This window comes from Lagopus muta, chromosome 18 (genome assembly GCF_023343835.1).
Source record: "Lagopus muta isolate bLagMut1 chromosome 18, bLagMut1 primary, whole genome shotgun sequence".
Classification (NCBI taxonomy): domain Eukaryota; kingdom Metazoa; phylum Chordata; class Aves; order Galliformes; family Phasianidae; genus Lagopus; species Lagopus muta.
The window spans coordinates 3,702,543-3,722,061 of NC_064450.1; the positions used below are offsets into that span (position 1 = coordinate 3,702,543).

General features: G+C 41.9%; 3 protein-coding genes across 9 annotated transcripts in view; all 3 read left to right on the plus strand.

Moving 5' to 3' along the window:
- The window catches only part of LOC125702238 (uncharacterized), a 34,034-nt gene extending 31,158 nt beyond the window's left edge, over window positions 1–2,876 (plus strand). For 5 of the 6 annotated variants that reach the window (XM_048965241.1, XM_048965242.1, XM_048965240.1 and 2 more), the window contains 3 exons: window positions 148–279; window positions 569–601; window positions 1,108–2,876. In XM_048965241.1, the coding sequence (XP_048821198.1) occupies window positions 148–279; window positions 569–601; window positions 1,108–1,133 (191 nt within the window). In that variant the 3' untranslated portion in view covers window positions 1,134–2,876. The remainder of the gene's footprint in view (window positions 1–147; window positions 280–568; window positions 602–1,107) is intronic. The other variant, XR_007380491.1, reaches the window with a different exon arrangement.
- A 94-nt stretch (window positions 2,877–2,970) lies between these two features.
- Window positions 2,971–11,086, plus strand: CD7 (CD7 molecule). Its single transcript, XM_048965238.1, has 5 exons — window positions 2,971–3,839; window positions 5,755–6,102; window positions 7,290–7,634; window positions 8,388–8,500; window positions 9,365–11,086. Exons 1-5 carry the CDS (start codon window positions 3,767–3,769, stop codon window positions 9,473–9,475), a joined length of 990 nt encoding a protein of 329 aa, XP_048821195.1. The 5' UTR covers window positions 2,971–3,766; the 3' UTR covers window positions 9,476–11,086.
- A 955-nt stretch (window positions 11,087–12,041) lies between these two features.
- The window catches only part of SEPTIN9 (septin 9), a 117,271-nt gene continuing 109,793 nt past the window's right edge, over window positions 12,042–19,519 (plus strand). Inside the window, exon 1 of one of the 2 annotated variants that reach the window (XM_048964967.1) lies at window positions 12,042–12,105. The gene's annotated coding sequence lies outside the window, so the exon portion shown is untranslated. The remainder of the gene's footprint in view (window positions 12,106–19,519) is intronic. The other variant, XM_048964969.1, reaches the window with a different exon arrangement.

A 19,519-nucleotide genomic window follows, 5' to 3' on the forward strand; every position in this document is an offset into this window, starting at 1 on the left:
CCTTCATCAGCTCCACTTCCAATACCAGCCCTTATGGGCTGCATTGCAGGAGTGCTACCCACAGTTCCTACCAGATGCTTATGAGGCAGGCTGCTATCCTGGCACACTTGTTGGATTCTTTTGGATTCATTTTCTTCTGCTCTGCAGGTAATCACCAGTATTCAGTCGGTGAAAACAAACACTCTGGCCTCACTGCCTTGTTCCTTATTCTGGGGACTTGTGCAGGAGGAGCACTGCTGTCCACATATTATTGCAAGAGGCGGTTCCAGAGACATCAAGGTATGGTCTGACAAAACATCGTGTTCCTGTGGGTAACAGGCCTTCACAATCAGCCTTGGGAGTGGAAAAGGAAGCATACAGGGTTTTATTTCTGGATCTCATTTTCAAAATAATTGTTTATGCAGTTGCCGAATGATGTTCATCATGAAGGGGATGCTTGGCCAGCAGGTGGCATGAAAATAGTTAATAAAAGGGGAAAAACAACCGCAGGCTTGTTAGTTTTGTTAGTTTTAATTCTTCTAAGTACATCTTTGCTAATGCTGGGACTTAATTACTGTTGTTTTCCTAGGACATATCATAGTGCTCCAGCAGACTCCTCCAGGTAAGCAGTGGCTTTTTTTGGTTTAGTTATGGTAACTGTTGAGATCACATTGGTGCAATGGGAGGAGGGTGCTCAGTGAAGGACTAGGTGCGTTCACTAGGATCACATTCAGTAGGTGCCTGTTTCCTCTCTGCATCAAAGCAATGTCAGTAGATTTTAATCCCATAGCTCTGACCCTATGTTCTGATGAGACTCTGCAGTGGTTTTAAAACTCGTGTTGATCATTTACACAGTTCTAAAGGCACGTTTTTACCCTGACCTACATCCTTCACCCACCTCAGCTCCAGTGTTTACAGGAGCCTATGTACTGCCAGAAGCTGACATGGCTCCTCTCAATTATTCAACTGCCCCGTCCTATTTTAGGACCAAATGCTCCTGTCGGCTTTGCCATGCTGGTTCGCTGTTTCTTTCCAGAGTCTAAGAATTGAATTTCTAATCTAATTTAAGGTTAACTTGGTTAGAAGGTATCTATAGCCTAAGCCTTTTATCTTGTGCTCCCTTTCTAGTGAATGGGGAGACACAGCTGTCTTGAAGGCGATTTGTCTTACCTGTGAAGCTGCCTGTTTCTCTCTGGAGACTACAAGGGAAGCCAGTGATAACAAGCTGAGACTAATGAGTATCTGCAGGTAGATAAAACACAAGTTGATCTGTGAAGAATGTTAATTACACAAGTGCTTGCAAAACTCAGTAAGGATAGTGCAATGATAGCATCACTGTAGTTGTGATTAAGGCATGGAAATAAACATACTGCTGGGATATGCAAAAATATACATCTAGCGGCTCTCTGGAGGTTCTGCCCTCTGGTGTTATACTCACTTATGATTCTCATTGAAAGCAACCTGCACCTCTGGCCTCACAGCTATTTTTCCTTCAATTCTCACCTGCTAGATTAATCAAACAAGTTTCTGAAAGCAAAAACTTCATAGTTACTCAAAACACCATCTACAAAAGAGAAAGTGCCAGCCGTGTGCCCCTCAGCAATGAAGCACAGCCACCAACTGAAGAAACACTTCCAGCCAAGATCTCATAGTACCATTCACAAATGTGCCTTCACCGCTCTCAAGCATTCCCTGAGGACCGAGTTTGCCCAAGATGTTCAGCTCCTGGCCTTCATCAGCGATGCCAGGAACTTCCTGGGGCTCCTATCCCCCCCTTGGTGCTTGGCTGAGGGCCACCATCATCACAAGGATGAGCAGCACAGGCTTAGACCAGCTGACTCCTCTCAATGGATGATCTGACAGTTTCAACCATGCAAACCAGCAGTTTGGAAAACTGCATCTGTGCTCAGGAGAAGCGTGTGTTGAGGTGTTCTCTATGTGTTCTCTGTGTCATAATGCAACAGCATGGCTGTGGCTCTTCATCCTTTAACTCCCAAGTGGTCTCTGCATTTACATAGGAAAGCATTCAGAGCGGTGACTGATTTGGTTAGGGAGAGAGGCCTGATCTTCAAAGCAGATGACCAAAACTGAAACTGAAAAGTTAATAATCACTAATGACAGCAAAAGATATGTTAAAAATTAACTTCAGAAATACAGAAAAGTGTCCATTCTTCTATTTCACTCTTGTTAGATGCAGGAGACTAGTGCTTCCTGCAACCCCAGCCATAGCAGTGGGGGCTTTACGCTCCTGCTGACCAAAACTAATCTTAGCTCTCTAATGTGGCCTTCTAATATGGAGAGATTTATTTTTCCCATATGTATCTTCATGTTCTTAGGTGCAGTGTTCAAATTGATGGTTGATGCTCTTTTTTTTGTAGCCTTTTCTTTTTGGATACCCTCAGGTTCTGAGTTCTTTGGGAAAGGGACAACAAGATATTTGAGAACTTACATCGTATTAACTTGAGAGATTCAATAGTGAACAGATTTAATTTCTAATCTTTAACACCAGTTGGAGCCAGAGAGCTGGTCAAGTTTTTAGAATGAAGATTACCAGCATGATTCTGCCCAGTGACAACTGTTCAGCTGTCAGTCACGAGATGCAGTCCCAGGCTGGTCCTTGTGGCTCACCCAGACACCTTGCTTTGCTTTTCTTCTGCCTTCCTGCTGCTATTGTGCAGCTGTGATGTTGAGAGTTGTCACTACCAGCTGTTCTACTTTGTGTCTTCTGGGCTCTGTTTTCATGGTAACACCAATTATCCAGTATCTTAGGGAAAAATTACTTTAGTGATTTATGCTTTTTGCTCAGAGCAAATGATTTATGCTGCTTAATGTGAGCTTTTACAAATAAATACATGCATGCAAATACACATTCCTTAAATAAAGATTGATTGAAGATACCAGGCATCTTGACTCAGTAAATGGCATAATTTGACAACTGTAATTTTGTTTTCATGAGTTTTGTGTTCTTATACTCATAAAATTGTTAAGGTTGGGGAAGACCTTTACATCATCCAGTCCAACCATCCACCTACCACCAATAGTCCCTCAGTGCCACATCTCTATGGTTCTTGAGCAACTCTGGGGACAGTGACTCCACCTCGCTGGGCAGCCTGTGCCAATGCCTGACCACCCTTTTAGAGAAGAAGCAAGCTGAACCTCCTATGGCTAAATGCTCGTGGCAATACAATGTCAACTTAAAAGTTGGCTATTCACTGGTAACCCTGTTGATCATGTTATCTTTTGGCTTGTTTATCTCCTTGCATTCCCATGTGAATTTGGATTTCTTCATGACAGTTGATGAAAATTTCTCAGCTTTTGAGCTTTCAAGAATTCTTTGGGCACACGTTTGTTCCCTGTCCATTCACAGAGATAACTATCCTGCAAGAAGAGCTGTTCCTCGTTAACAGGAGCACTGATTGTCTGTATCCATCATGCTGAGTGCCCACGCTTCCAGCAGGGCGACCACATTGATAACATCCTGACGTGGCAGGGTGAGAAGCAGCTCTGAGCCCACCTTCCTACAGCTGGCTGCACTCAGATGTGGGTGCTTCTATTCACAAGTTAGGGGTTGTTCTAGAAGCTGTGGGCGTTGTACGAAGTGAAGTGTGAAGTCAGAACCTCTGTTTATAAATCTTTCCCCACTCTCTTAATTGCTGGGGAGAGGGAGCTACTTTCATTTAGTAAACAGCTGGTGTAGCTGGAAGGTAACAGGCCAAGTTGTGGCACACAGCACTTTTAATTCATCAGTTGAGTTAAATTGAGAAGATCAGCTAAAAAGACTTTGAAGATGCAGTGGACGTCCCCTCTCGCATTTGTGCATCTCTTACTTCTGCTTCTCCCATTCTTCCCTGGCCAAAATGGTAAGTTCAACATAGCTGCTCTTACATTTTCTTCACTCAGTTATTTTCTTCTCCTTTCTTCCTTTTTTCTTCCTTTCCTTTCCTTCTTTCCCTCCTTCCTTCTTTCCTTCTCTCCTTAGTTTACCCTCTGGATTATTCACCATTAGCAGTTGGAACTTTGAAAAAACATGCTCTGAAATTTTAGAATGCGTTTTTAGGAAAAAATAAACATAAAAAAAAGCAGAAAAACATTCTGCTTAAAAGTTTGCTCCTCTAAACAAAAGTAACCCTCTGTAGAAATAGCAGATGATGTTCTCCTAGTAATTCAGTGTGAATTGTATCTGTATTCTCAAGGCTGACATGGAGAGACCACTGCTGGATAGAAATGAATGGTGATACTTAGTATGGATGTGATCGTGGAAAGTGTAATAAAGGTGTACTAGAAAAATCAGATGTTGTATATTGTTGTAGCTACTGAGAGCACAAACTGGAGGCACACTTGGGGAAATCAGGATGTCTAAAGGGAAGGAATAGTGAAAAAAGAAGCCCTAAGCAGGCAGGTAGCTCCTTTATTTTCCCCCATGATCTCAGGTCTATTTTCATTGATAATAACTGGGAAGGATGGTGACTTGAGGAAAAAAAACTTTCCAAAAATCAGCATATTTGAAATGAAGATGCTTTGAAACTGATGGTAATAGGAAGTGTTTTTGCCGTGGTTGCTGCTGGTTGTTAAGGAATTCATACTGATTTCTACAAATATAATTTAATTCTTGAACTTCTTTTTTTGTTTTTTTTAACTCTGATCTTTTGGAGAAATTGACTGACTGGCTGTGGCTGCTTGCCATTAACTACTTGGGTTATTATACCACATAAATGGGATTCAGCTTAGGAGTGCTGATTTTAAGGCTGATGGGGATGAATTCCTGAGCTTTCTTTCCCAGCTAGTTAAATCAGAACACTCTGCACCTCTCCAGCCTTCTCAATTGCCCACTTTCTCTTTTACTTTGAAAAGTAATTGCCAACGACTCATGGATTGCTTTAATTCCCTAGAGGGAGGATGCAGAATGTTCTCCTTTCTGGGCAGGTTGGATTAACTTAGTGTGTCTAAATTCCAATGATGTCTACCTGTTTTTGACTTCTGTGATTGCTCCCTTATTAAGGTGACTTGTTTAAAGTACGTAGGGCACCTTGATCATCTCATAAACACAGAACACTCAACTCTTTCTATACTGTTTTCTTATCAGATATGCAATAGACTCTTTCATTTTTCTTTTCTTGCTTGGAATGCAATTTCCTTTACACGTTTGCCATTTGATCTTGATTCTTCTCTGTTCACTCTGTAAGCACTTCTTGTTCAGTTTCTTGTTATTTTCAGGTCATTAGAGAAATGGTCTCCTCAGATGGTCTCCTTACATATTTTTATACCTTTGTTTCTTAATACAGGCTGTAGTATCAGACTTCCTGCTGCTCTCTTCCTGTGAAGCTACATTATCGAGTTTCCTGATTTCCCACTAAAGCTTAATTTTTCTTTGAAATCCAAAATTTTCTTCTATTCTCTGCCATTCTGTCATTCCTTTGAACTCCAGATTTAGATCCTCAGCCAGCTCCAATTATTGAGATCAGTTCAACGAGCTTTATATTTTAACAGCAAATAGTGGGAACCCATAGATCAGATTACATTTTTTTGCATGAGGGGCAGAAGCCATTTTCAGGGGGTCTGAAGTCTTTTAAGCTTTGGGAAGATATTGAGTCATGCAGGTCAATAGGAACAAACGGCACTGTAGGGTTTAGGACAGGCAAAAGATTATATGTATGGAATAGGAAGAGTGAGGTTTAGGCTTACGGCTGTTCTGCTGACAAAGTAGTTATATTTGCAAATTACCTTAATATAAATACATCGAGATATTATAATTTCCATTGCATTTCTTATTTGTAGGTAAAGAAAATGTATTTACTGAATGGCCAGCAGACATTATCAGTGTTTGGGAAGGAGACTCCGTTAACATAACTTGTTCAAAGAACAGTTCAGAAAATGAAGTGGGGACATACTTGAAGACTAGCAGACCGCCAGCCAATATTGTATACGTTTCCAGCAGGAACACCTCATTTATACATCCGAATTTTACTAATCGCATCACGTATTTAAATGAAGGACCCAATCTCACAATCACTGTGCACAACGTACGGGAATCTGACTCAAATACCTACCTGTGCACCAGCTATATTAAAAAAAACGGCCATCACATCATGCGAGAGTGGATGTCGGTCATTGTGGTCGTGAAAGGTACGGTGGTTCCACTCTATGTCTTGTGAATTAATAAATACAGGGATTGGTTTTGAATAACAGATTGGGACGAAAGCAGAGAGTCTAACAGAGTTATGCATGCTTGCTCAGGTAATGTCTTGGTTTGAAGTGTACGTCTGTTCCCTGAAATGATGCAGAAAACACATCAGCTAGAACACTGTCAATAAACCCCCTAAATCATCAATTCATGATTAATTTAATTCTTGCTACAGATTTACAGTGAGTCAGAGGCGTTACTGCAGAAGTTTGCAAACAGTGAGAACCCACAGCTGTTCTTGCAGCAGTCTGAGAAATTTTTATGAACATCTGGCAAAGCAATGAACCATTTTTCTGGTAGCAGCCTTTTCAAATCTTTTTTGTTTTTACCATTCCACCATAAATGAGAATGCAACGATAAGGAGGAAGCTGGTGCTAGGTGCTAGGCAGGGTTTGTGGGTTGGTTCTCAGTGATACAGGGATTCATGTTTTATCTCTTTTTAGAGGAAACTTCCCTGTTTGTAGTCATTTCTGGTTAGAAGAATTCTTCTGTCATTTTCTTCTTCTATTTTCTGCTCTTTTCTTTTCCTTTTCCCTTTTTAAATTTTTATTTTCATTGGAAGCGGGTTGAGATGTTCTTCAGAAGATTATTCTCAGGCACACCTGCATTTCTGGTGAGAGCCTCTAACCTGGAAATATCTTTACCAAAAACGACAGCTTTCTTTCTTTCCAGTCCGCAAGGAATGCGAGAATTAATTTATTGCTGGATCAGTAATGGGCATTCAAATCTACTTATCACATCCTTCTTTTCGCTTCTCTTTTCAGGTTTCTTCACTGTGTTTTCTCAAATGAATTCCATCTTGTTGGTTATATACAGTTTCTCCAAATTATGTTTTAAAATTATCTTTTGTATCTTTTTGATTCTCAACCTCTTCTCTGAAATGATTGCAACCTTTCCAGAGTTATCTTTGCACAAAAGTGATGAGTTGTCTTTATTCCATTCTCTACATTGTTAATGATAACATCAAAAAGTATGGAGTATACTGAAAGCGTGCAGAGATTTAGTCTGTATATATATATACATATCAAAATTTCTGTGCTTTGTTTTTTCTCTATTTGTTACCTAGTTAAAATGTGGTGTGTTTCTGTGGTAGTCATTAATCTCTTTTTTTTTTTTTTTTTTTTTGTAGCTAAAACCAATGGGGTCATTGAACAGTCACCACTGTCTGTCCGTGCTCAACAAGGAGAGTCTATCAATGTTACCTGTGTGCTGAAAAGCTCTTTTGAAGATGAATGGATCGTGTTGCTCAAGACTCACATGCAACCTGAAAAAGTGTTCTGTGTATCGAGTCAGAACACTACAACTATTTTTCCCACTTTTGCTAATCGCCTGGAGTATTCAAAGCAAGAGGAGAAACTAGTGATAACTCTGCACAACCTACAGGAAAATGACACTGACGTATACGCATGTGCTGCAGGGCTGAAAAATTCCTCTCTCTTAGTCAATGAAAGTGGCACCATGGTGCTGGTTAAAGGTACTGTTTGTTTAGTCATAAATAACTATAGGCGTGCTAGAAAACAAAAGGCAGAGTAAAAGCTTGCAGAACTTTAGTTAAGCCAGGTAGAAAGGCTGGGGAAAGCACTCGGAGTCCCCTGCTCTGTTGTATTCCAAGTCCTAAACAAGCACCATGCTTCTACCTGCCACTGAACAACCAGAAGGGGATTTTAAAAGGGGAAACTGTCCATAATCACCTATCTTAACAAAGAAAAAGGTTCAAATCAGACAATAATCTCTCCACTGTGTGAAAAGTCTGTTTAAGAAAACGAATCAGTGCTTTGAGCATCAGTTCTATCACCTTAATGGGACTTCATGTCTCTTAGAAACCATTCACCGTAGCAAGTCTATGCTAGGAAGTACAGAACAAGTCCTCAGGCATTTACTTAGAGCAGCAAAGATAACAAAGATGATCTCTTATTATATACTGAGCAACCTGTAAGCATATTTTACAGAGCCAGGGCATATTTTACAGAGCCAGGTTTTTGATCTGCAGGTTAGTGTTGTATCTGTTTTTAAGATGCAGATGACAACAGCAGTGTAACGCTTGATTTTGATGTTACCTGTGCAGTTTATGCATTGGACTTTGATGGGATCTTTGAGCAATTAAACAAAGGTTTATACAGATGTTATGAGCTGTGAAGATCTATTTGCAGCCTGCAAATTCCATAATAAAATTAAAATTCTACCTCTCCTCATTTTTATACTACTACTAATACAATTCCACATGCAGGTGGGAAGCAGACAGAATGCAGTATCAGTTCCTTGGCCATCTACACTCCTACCATTGTGGTAGGAGTGCTGCTATTATCTGCAGTGATTTTCTACATCTTGAACCGTATCAATGTAAGTATGCTGTTACCATGCAAAAAGCAAATCTGAATCCAGGTTGAGTGAATGGGTGTGTTTTCAATTACAGCCAAAAGTATTGTGTTAAATAGCAATTGAGTAAGCAAACAGTTGATAAACCTAAGGTTTTGTATTGTTTCCTCCTTGCCCTTGTTTAATGTCTGCTAGCTGTAAGTTTTTGGAGGTAAATACTGTTTTCTTATGTTTCTGTAGCATTTAATAAACTATGAGATAGTGTTTGCTTTTCAACAGGGAAACCTGGGTAAGTTCTGTAGTCAACAACACAGCCATGCATTTTATCTATTTCCCCAAATGGTGCAATTCTTTATTCTGTTTTGCTTCTATTAATTTGTTGTCAGTCGTGACAAGAAACTTCACTAAGATATTTTTACATCCTTTTTTTTTTTTTAGAAAGCACCCAGAATTTTATTCACTTTGGGGGTTTTTTACACTCCATAAACATTACTCAGTTGTCAGGGTCAATTCCCAGGTCAGACTCTTGTGTTGTACTTGTAGCTTCAGAACAGTGAAAAATGGTAGCATTATATCATTGTGGAAAAATCAAGGCTGTGGGAGCTGATCTTTTGTTGCACTGGTAATGAACAAAAATTTACAGATAAGCATAATTTATGTTGGGACTCCAATTACATCCAAATCTTGAAGGAACTTTTAGCAGGATTGCATAAGGCTGACAATGCAGAGTGAAATGATTGGGTCGGGTTTCCACATAAATCTCTAAGATGTTATTGTATTCCAAGAGAAGTTTAGCAGCATGTTTTTTCACAAGCAACTGGACTACTAGAAGATAAGCTGGCTCCATTTCAAGCTCTCTTCTTAATGGCTGCTTGCTTTGTTTTGCAGGTGAAGAAATTTTTCCAGAAAAAGAAAACAAATGTAGTGTATGAAGACATGTCTTTCAGTTCTAGAAGCAACACCTTAGTCAGAACTAACACTTACTCAACTGACAATTAAGCTGCTGTGAGCTGGTACCACACGTGGATCAACTGTTCCTTTTCAGGTGTCTCCGAGAGCTGCCTTAGCAACTTGATGTAGTAGTTGAACAAGAAATGCTATTACCTACCCTCTTTAGCAGAAGGAAAAATCTGCCTTATTTCCAAAGCTGTTTTTACTTGTTTTGACTGCTTGTGAAATACCTCTTACTTTTTCCATGTATGTAAATATATTTGCACATATATTTGCAGCACAGTGTGGGAAGCAGAATTTTTGGAGTGTGCATTTGGCTATAGGCAATATGTGAGATTGTTTCTTAGACTGATAGGTAACCGTTATGGGGAAGTTGTGATGGTTTGAGAAGTCTGGTTCTGAGCTCAGGAAGACCATAAGACCATAAGAGGTTTGATTAATAATATGCAATAGATTCACTTATGAATGGAGTATGGCTTTCATAAATGTCCGTGTGAGTCTGCTCAAGAGCTCTGGTAGCTAAAACTACTCACAAGTTAAAGTGAATTCTGAAGAGAATTCAGAAACTTGGGAACAGAGTACATTAGGAGTGAAGGGCTGGATATGTATGGGTTTAGCTCTTCAAAGATCAGAACGGTCCAATAACATTGCACTCAATTGTAGCTATTAAATTAGTGACCTTGTTGGAGATATGGCCTGGTTGGAGACAGTCTTGACTGTGTTGACTTGCAAAGTGATTAGACTTGGTGCATGATATCTTGGTAGGAAAGCAGAAATATGTGATTTGCTGGTGTTGCCTCAAATCAAGATGCCTTAAAAATGACACAGCAGATTGTAATTCTCCAGGCTGGTGACTTTAGATGGTAAAATACAGGGTTAACTGTATTTTATAACTGTTATCTGGGATAAAACTAATGCCAACATCCCAGCCTGAGCACAGCAGAGCCTGATCCAAAATCACTCTTAAGGGAGAATTTAGCAAAAAACTTTCATCAGCTGTACATTTTAGTTGGTAATGGCTTGGAACCCTTATTTACAATAAGCACAGGTCTCCACAGCTAAGGAAAGGTAACTGTTGTCCTCAGGAGCGTTGGGTTTTGGGGAGCTGGGTCAACAGTGCAAAGGACAGTTTACAATTTTGCATGCCCAGAAGAATATCAAATTGCCTGAGTAAGAGGCAGGATTGACAGGAGTGGCTTGTGGCATCTGAGGACAGGCTAGAACTAGGGTCTTTCTTTACTGATGTGTCTGTTTATTTTTTGAGGGACAAGGGTTGGTTTGCCATTCACAAGTGTGCTTAGCTGGTGCTGAGCCAGGCACACGAGGTCTTCCATGACAAGCCTGCTGCTTGGGAAAGGTCATTTCCTTTAAATGTCACTCGTGAAATGCTGTGCATCAGATCTGAGGGGGAAATCTGTTCATCCAAATGTCTGGTGGGTCTGGATTTCCCTTGGTGCAGAGGAGTGTCTGTTGACTGCAGATCCTGCAATTGTCACATGGATAAACTGATGCTTCCGATCTGCGCCCCGGGGTTTTACAGTTACCTGTTACTTTTGTACGTGCATTAAGGACTGTTTTATGTATTTTGCAAATGAATGCTAGATAATTAATGGACTGTTTCGTGTAGATTATAATTTAAAATAAAGTGGAACAAAGGCTTTTTTTTATAATTTTTAAAATTTTCACCTACCAGCACTTCAAATAAAGCATGATAACCATTTTCCTCTTTATCTACAAAGTCTCTTCTGTTTGTTTGTTTATTTTTTGAATAGCACTAAATTGCTCATCACTGAACTAAACACAGCAAAACACTTTGAAAGTTGTGTACTCATGCAGTCCTTTAGTGGCAGGTAAGACAATGCTCCTAAAATACCAGAAGTGTCAAATGGTGTTGGGGAGGAATTGGCATGTCCCTTGCACGGCCCTTTAACCATGGCACTTGCTAGATCTAGAGCAGGAGATGGCACTCTGCCCTTGTGGGCTCTGTCTAATGTATGTATTGTGTCTTTGCCTTCCTTGTTGCAGGAGTGCTGAAGGAGATTTCAGAGGAAAACAGGCAAAGTTTGGAAATAAATTTGCTATTCCTGTTCCCACAGTTGAGCAGCTGAGACAGGCGGACGTTTTGTGGGCCATTTCATGAGTCAATGATGGCTGTGGATGGGGGGGGCTGGGTGCACAGTGGCTGCCAGCACTGCTCTCAAGGTGGTCACAGCTGCGGGGTCCTGTGGCCAGGCCAGCACAGCCCTCATGGGGTCCATGTCTCCTTGTGGGCTCTGGTTCCCCGCACCCCAAGGCCTCTTCAGGAAAGAGAGGAGCATCTTGGCACCCTCCTCTGCGCACCCCAGAGCTGCATGGACAGAACTGTCATGGCTGTCAGAGAAGAATGGGTTCCGCCATCTCTGACAAGCTCAGCTCATGCATAAGTGTAGGTGCTGTACAAATTAGGTACTGTATGGGAATTGCTAAGTCAAGGCCTGAACTAATGGTTGAGCACCTGGTGAAGGGACACAGCCAGCCTTGGGAGCACAGGTGAAAGCAATTCATCTGCAGGACTGGAAGGAGTGGAACCAGCTTCCAGCCCTTCTAACATCATTTAAGAGCTGGTCGCCACGAGGGGAAGGTCTTACCTGGAGATTCCTCCTTCTGGAATACTTGTTGAGCCCTGATTCTTGGGACAGGTAGGCAAATTTTTCTTTATTTATTTGGATTGTGACCATTATCCTTTTTTGGATAATTTAGAACTGGTTATCTGCCATTGCCATTCCCTACAGATACTAATCTAGGAACTAAAGTCCCTGTGGTCTGTTGTGTTTTGTTGTAAGATCTGCTAGTTGATTTGGGTTGCTTCCTCCAGCTGAGAGTCACACCAGTGAAATACTTTAAAATATTCACAGGGTCTGGACAGTAAGGCCTCAAATGTCAAGTATGTGAAATGGGATCTAACAGGGCTTTGCTGGAGCTAGTGTTAAGGTTGTAGCAGAGGCTTTCCTCCAGAGCATGATTGCCAGGGAGGGATAACAGCACCTTACTCTGCTGGTCTTTTGAACCCATCTTTGCGTTGTGTGAATAAAAGATTTCAGATGTTAGGGGAGCGGGGGGAAGCGTAGAGGTTTAGAAGAAAAGAGCTCCATTTACAGAAAGGTGCTGTATGAAGTTTCAAGATAAGCAAAGTGATATTTAACAGTAGGTTTCTGTAGCAATGCTGCAGTGCAACCGTGACCGCAGTTGTGGGGAGGGGGGGAAAAAAAGCTGTGAAAGAAAACATTGGAGGTGGTTTCTTTGGTTTAGTGTACATAAAACTAAGCAAAACATAGCTGAAGGAAATGAGTGTGACACACAGTGTGACATTTCTTTAATTGTACTCATGTAAAGAGGTAGAAAAACAAAACACTCAAAATTAACCCAAGCGTTGGTGAATGAACTACTCAGAAAGACCTGCTGGGGAAATAAGCTCAGCAGCAGTCAGAGGACAGGGCTGAGTGTTTGGCTGTTGGAGAGGGTGCTGGGGAGGTGCAGCACGGACTCAAAGCTTCCCTGGGAGGCAAAGAAGTAAATTTCTCATATCTAAGGTAGAGAACAGTATTCTGGGGTTATCCTGTTGCCTTTACTGTTGTTCAGTGTTCTGTCTCTACACCGGAGAGGTATCAAGGAGATGCAGCAGATGTGCTGCAGAGCAGTGAGGCTGTTCCAGTAGCTGCAAGGCTGAGAACAGTATCAGATTATTAGTGTGTTCCTCTGCCACGTTTCTGGGCTGAAGGATGGAAAATGCAACTGGGAGCAAAGCAGTTCCAAGGGGCAGAGCGGAGAGCTGCAGATCTAGTTTCAGAGTTTACCAAACAGGAATGGAGAAAGCAGAGGCAGCTGAGCAAGGTCAGTACATGAGGGGCAGAGAAAGAAATGACAGGCAGCGTACAGGTCGTGTCAGAAGTGGCTCAGGGAGCTCCATCAGTATGGAGTTGCCTGGTCTGAGCTCTCAGGAAGTGGAGGGGCCCATCAAAAATCATCTCTGGTTATTCACAAAACTGGAGAGAGCAGCCAGCATGAGTGAATTAGCACTTGTGGAGTTCATAGATTAAGTAAAATTTAACCTAGGAAAGCACATTAACCTTTCCACTGAAGTTCCTCTGATACGTGCTTGAAATCTGATGGCAAGGAAGAGCACAAGGAGGCTGTTAAGCAGAACGAGTGATCTGTGATGGAGAAAAGAGCTGAATGTCCACGTGCCAGAGTCCTGCTCTGTGCTGGGAGCTGATAGAACACCTGCAACTTCCAGGCAGCCATGAGGGAAAGTAAAGGCCAGCACTGTGCTTTATTGCTACTTTCGGTTAGAAAAGAAGCAGGAGAACTTTTTTGTTTTTGGACGTATTCTTTCTGTACACATACTGCCTTACAACTCTCAGACAAGCTAGATTGTCGTGGTTTGTACTTGCAATGTGTTATCTATAATCAGAGCCATGATTGACAGCTGGTCTGTAGGTAGATGACACTTAAAGTATACAGTTATGTTCTTATGCATTTATTTATTTTTTTTAAGGCTAGATGGTGAAATCCGTATCCAAATATCCATGAAAGAAATATATTAAGAAATGTTTGTAACACCTCTGTTGATAACTCTGCTACTCTAATTTGTGTATGCTAGTATGCTCGAAGTGCAGCTCTTGTAGAGAGCCTCCTGGAAGTGGGATCAGTCATTGAACAAACTCTTAACAGCCTTTGGACTATAGCTTCTAGTACTTGTCAAGGCTAAAATGAAAACCAGAAGCCTTCCTTTGATGGCTGTATATTTCTTCCTTGCATGAGTGGCTTTGTGAATTGAAATGTTGCATGCAGAGATAGATAGGAAATAGTGCCATTTCTTTCTTTTCCAAAATAGGAAATAGAGGAGAGTTTCCAGGAAATTTTCAGCTCACAGAAACTAAATGTGCAGTCCAAACTGAGGCTTTGCATCTTAGGCTTCTCAGGCAAGCCTGGTGAGATCCATCCTTGAAAGCATTACTTATTTATTTATTTTTTAAAATCATTTTTTCTCTTGTCCTGGTTCTTATCTGTTCGTAAATCTTACTATTACGATCATGGCGAGTTAACAAGATGTCTTTGTTCATGTGGCTGGAGGCAGAGATGGGCTGTTCTCCCAGTGCTATTATTCAGTGTCAAGCTCTAACACTTGGACCTGAGGGCACAACTTTCATGGAACAAAAAGAGAGGCATAACTGGTTATAATTAATTATATTCAATAGTAACTTATTGTCTTCAGCAAGAGTCTCTTAAACAACTTAATGCCTCGAGATAAATGTTGTGGTCTTTGTGGTAAAAATACAGAAGTCTGGGTGCTGCAGAGATGCTCAAGATGTTATATCTGCTGCTTATCACTGCTGCTGGGTGGGCTCTCAGCGGTCTGGCTTATAACCATGCAGACAGGGAGACTGATGGTAATGTTCTGACAGGACATTGTGGTTCCTGTGTATTAGAAAGGTCTCCCATACTGCTGCTGTAGAGTGGAAAAACTGCCTCAGTGACCCTTCTCTGAAAAAGCTGCCTTACTCTTCTCTGAACTTGCATCAGTGCTGCTGCTGTCTACATTCTGCTCTGCAGTACAGCTGGCTGCAGCCATTAGGCTTGTTGGTGGAAAAAGCCCCTTGGGAGGCCAAGGTATTGCAGGCCAGCAACACGCTCTGCCCCAAGCCTGCAGCAATGCATGGGGTTGTTGTGATCCAAGTGCAGGGTCCAGCACCTGGTCTTGTTAATCTTCATCCTATTGGCCTCAGTGATCAGCCTGTCCAGGTCCCTCTGTAGGACCTTCCCACCCTCAGGCAGATTGATGCTTCCTCCCAGTTTGGTGTCACCTGCAAACTTACTGAGTTACACTCAATCCCCTTGTCTGGGTTATCAATAAAGATATTAAACAGGGCTGGTGTGATGTGGCAATCAAATGTTTCAGCTGTAGGTTGGCATCACTTTAAGTCCTTTATGAGAAGAAGTCTGGATTTCTAGGTTGTTCATCTACCTCCTAGGATGTGACATAAGAGAAAAACTGCTGAATTTACACTGTGCCTTCTTGTCTGTGCAGCAGAACTTCTGACACATGCCACTGCCATGTTGTGAGTGGCTGGGCTCTGTTCTCTATGGATGGCAACAGGAACATTTCTGTAACTGAAACATTAAGACAAGACAACCTTTTTTTAGTTCACGAAGGATGATCTGAGGTTTTCTCTTTTGCTGTGATTTTTTTGTAACAAAATTGGAACCTTTGATATTAGAGCAGGGATTTTGTGTATGATTATCACCACTTGTTACCCCTCTGTTCAGAGGAAGAGTATTTCATTGCACAGGCTGCAGCACTTTATATGGGCATTTCTACAGTACACCTGCATGTCTTTCCTCTGCACTTGCTGGATGGCTGTGGCAGCTTTAACTGCTTCCTGAGCTCGTGCACCCTGACCACAGTTAGACCACTGCTTAGGTGTCATTATGCTTAGGTCCGGTCTGTGTATCGTGAGCAAGGTATTGAAGGGTATCCCAGCACTGAGTTCAGAGAAGTACGTGAATGAGCATTGCTCAAATACTGATGCAACATTGCAACCTTTCACAGGGCTATATGCATCTGCCCAGATCCTGAGTAAATCCATAGGCATCTGCACACCTCTGTTAAGTTGTTATCTGTGCCTGAGGTTGCTTAAAACCAGGTGTGCTAACTATCAAGTGGGTGCACCTGTGTAACTTAAGGTTCTGAGCTCCCAGCCTGACAGGAAAAAGTACAGATAGGGAAACACCACAGCCTGGAGTACTGAAAGTGAAGCTGGTTTAGACACAGAGGGTAAACGTGAAATTACACTAGTGCCTGTTTTAGTAATTGAAAACTGGTAGCTGGGTGGGAAAAATCATGTTTCTATATATTGTTCTCTACCTGTTGGGTTCAAGGAGGTTTAATAGTTGTGTTTGCAGTATGTTGTTCAGATGGGGAAAAGGAAGGATATTTGTTGCAGTACTGGGTACTTCAGGTATGAGCCCATGACAGTCTGAAATGAAAAAGGTTTTCAAATGCTCAGTTCACTTAAAAGCTGTGCTTTTGCTTCTTGAAGCCACTTTCATGCATGGTTCTGCCGTGCGTTCTGCCTGCTGGCCCTAGGCTTCTTATCTGAGAGCACACCAGGCACTCTGAGCTGTGATGTGATGGTCATGCTCTGCTGCTGTGAGGAGGCCCAACTGCCTGAGCGTCCCAAGGTTGAACAGTGTGTGAATTAGCCCCTAAGGTCATTTCATCCTTTTCAATTATACTGCAAAGCCTGGGTTCAAGAAGGCAGGTAGATGCAGCACTGAGACAATTAAACACTGTAGAATAAAGTGTTCCATGAAGCTTATCTTAGCAGCAAGGTGGTTTTGTGAGAGTCAAGAGTTGCATCTTCTTAGTTTTCATCTGCCTGCTTTTTTGTTACCCATTTCCTTTGCAACAGAAGAGCTGTCATCAGGAACCACAGCAACAACAAGTGTTATCTCTGAGGTGCTTCGGTTTGCTACTTGGAACTGAAGGCAGATCTGCCTTGAGTGCTACCAAAAAGCCTGGCCTGCTGGGGAGAAACGGAAGGAGGGTTGTTATTGTGAGATCCCTCACAGCTGGAGGAAAAGGGAATTACCAGAGGCTATTAGAAGGAAATCTGTACTTAATACTCTGTGGTCTCAAATGGTTTCGCAAATAGGAGGAAAAAAGCAAGACAGTTTAAAAGATTTTAAATGAGGAATGCTATAGTAGCTGGCATTGCTATTTAACAGGAAAAGCCCTGTTTACATGCTGGTGTTTGATTGTGTAAGGTTATACATGTTTTTATTGTATCAGCTCCCATGTTTGCCTTGTAACACTGCTTGCCACTCCTCTTGGCTTCCCAATTAATGAGGGAAGGAACTTTCTGATCTATGAAGAAATGGATAAAGACATTGGAACATCACCAAAGGCATTTTCAAGGGTGCTAAAGCAGTAGCAATAGACTAGGACCAGCAAGAAATACCATAAAGTTTATTTTAAAATGAGGGCTAGAATGAATCAGAGATGTTTGGATCAATTATCTGTTATGGGAAATAACTGAAGATACCTGAAACTAGTGCTTGCCTAACCTGTTCCTGCAGTCTCCAGCTGCTGGTGTAATCCATACAGTCTGTTTTCGAGCTGAATCTTCCCTGTTACTTGTCTGACCTGACTCTGTGCTGAAAATGTAGTGTGGTTGGTTGTGACAGGCAGTGCAGCTATTCTGCAGTATCATTGGTACCATTTGGTGCAGAACAGGGCATCTTGCAGGAGCTGCTGCCTGGGAAGAGACACACTTGTAACAAAACTTGTGTAGAGTTGGTAGGAATGCAAGAGTTGTAAGAGTTAAATGAAAGCTGCACATCTCTAATTCAATAAGGGAACATAATTCCTGAAAGAATCCAGGATCAAGCAGGTAAGTGCATTGTGGGGGGGAGCTTGATAAGCAAACAGGGCTGGGGGCAGACCATCCACCTGTAGGGGACATTAGTGAGGAGGATGTGCTCCCGTGGTTGGACAGTGACAAACAGAAGCTGACATTTGTGCTTTGCCATGTCAGTGGCAGCATTTAAATCTCTGGAGCTTTCCTGATGTACGTATAGACACACTTGGATGTGAGGCATGCTCTTCACCTTCCATCCTGCACCTCTTCCTATCAAATATTCATCAGAGGAAGATTTTCATCTGCACATTTTACATTATTCAGGCTCAGAAGTATTTCAGTGGCTTTCATGTTGCCTACAGGATTTAGATACCAGGGATAAAACAGAAGTTTCTTTAATTTTCTACATTGCTTCTACACGCTTCATTAAAATTCTACTGAAGATTCATCTTCATGATGGATCTTTAACTTGGAGTCTTCCTCCCAGGAAAATAATGCCCACAGCAGAAAACAGATGAAGCCACTCCAGAGAGATCTCTGCAGTTCTACCATCAGCCACGGGTAGATAATGCAGGTAGCTGTATTTCTTTCCAACAGCTGCTTTATCCTGTGGGGGCTGCATTTTAACCCCACTGTGCAATGGAAGCATGCTGCTTCTGTGTGCCCCCCCAGGTTCAGAATATGAGGGCTCTCCTTTGAGTAACAAACAGAATATTGAGCCAGTTTGACCTCAGAGCTTGTTTCTATGGGCGAAACTCTGATTTAGGTATTATGGTGCCTGATATTTTTTCAGAGGCTGCAAAGCACCTGAGCTCTTGCTTAGAGATTGAGGATCCTTTCCTTCCTCTGAAAGGCAGTTGTGTGCCATTTGCTGCTATGGAACTTGAATTCTGATTTGGGGTGAGAAAATAGATGGCCTCAAATTTACAGAACAAAGTGATGAAACTTCTACTCTTAGAATAGAACTCCTTGAGTAGGAAGGGATCTTTAAAGGTGATCAATCTGCAATGAACAGGGACATCTACAGCCTTCTAGGGGAAAAAAATCCATAGCACATCGTCCTCTGATAGGAAACAGATGGATAATGAAGTTACTGCATTTTCAAGGCTCTCTTGCTTTGAGGAGCACCCTGGGAAAGGCAGGCGGGCTCCCTTTGCAGGCTGCCCTGAGGAGCTCTCAGGTTATTTTGTTAGTGCTTAGCAAAACTGTTCTTGCTCTGTCTGCTTATGTCGGATTCTGCTGTGGACGTGTCCTACTGGTTTTGCATTACCAAATCTTACACTCATTTATCAAAAGCGTTAAAAAAGTCTGAGCTATTTCAGTGCTCTTACCACTCAGTAGATAACGTGGGTTGAGTTTTTTGATGTGAAGAAAACAGAAGATTATTAGAGCAACGTTTGTTTTCAAACCACAGCCAAAAGATAGCGGCTTTGTAGGCTGAACTACACAACTTGTGGACAAGCACCGGATGCCAGAGCTGAAGTGGCTGTCATTAAATCTCCCCTTACAATGTTCCTACTCAACCTGTGTATTTGCAAGCAGACTTGGAAGATGGTGTTATGACTGTGTGTATGCAGTGAGGTTCTGTCCACGTTCTTTGAGCCAGATTGCTTTTGGAGTTCACAGAAGCAGCAGGGTGCTTGCTTCCAATCCCTAGGAGCTGGAGTTGGCTATGGAACAGCACAGCACCCCT

Excerpts from the sequence above, each read along its gene's own strand:
- CD7 (XM_048965238.1), top strand. The coding sequence starts at position 3,767 with ATGCAGTGGACGTCCCCTCTCGCATTTGTGCATCTCTTACTTCTGCTT. Across the intron at positions 7,635-8,387 it reads CACCATGGTGCTGGTTAAAG|GTGGGAAGCAGACAGAATGC; the intron begins GTACTGTTTGTT and ends TTCCACATGCAG. Across the intron at positions 8,501-9,364 it reads ACATCTTGAACCGTATCAAT|GTGAAGAAATTTTTCCAGAA; the intron begins GTAAGTATGCTG and ends TTTGTTTTGCAG.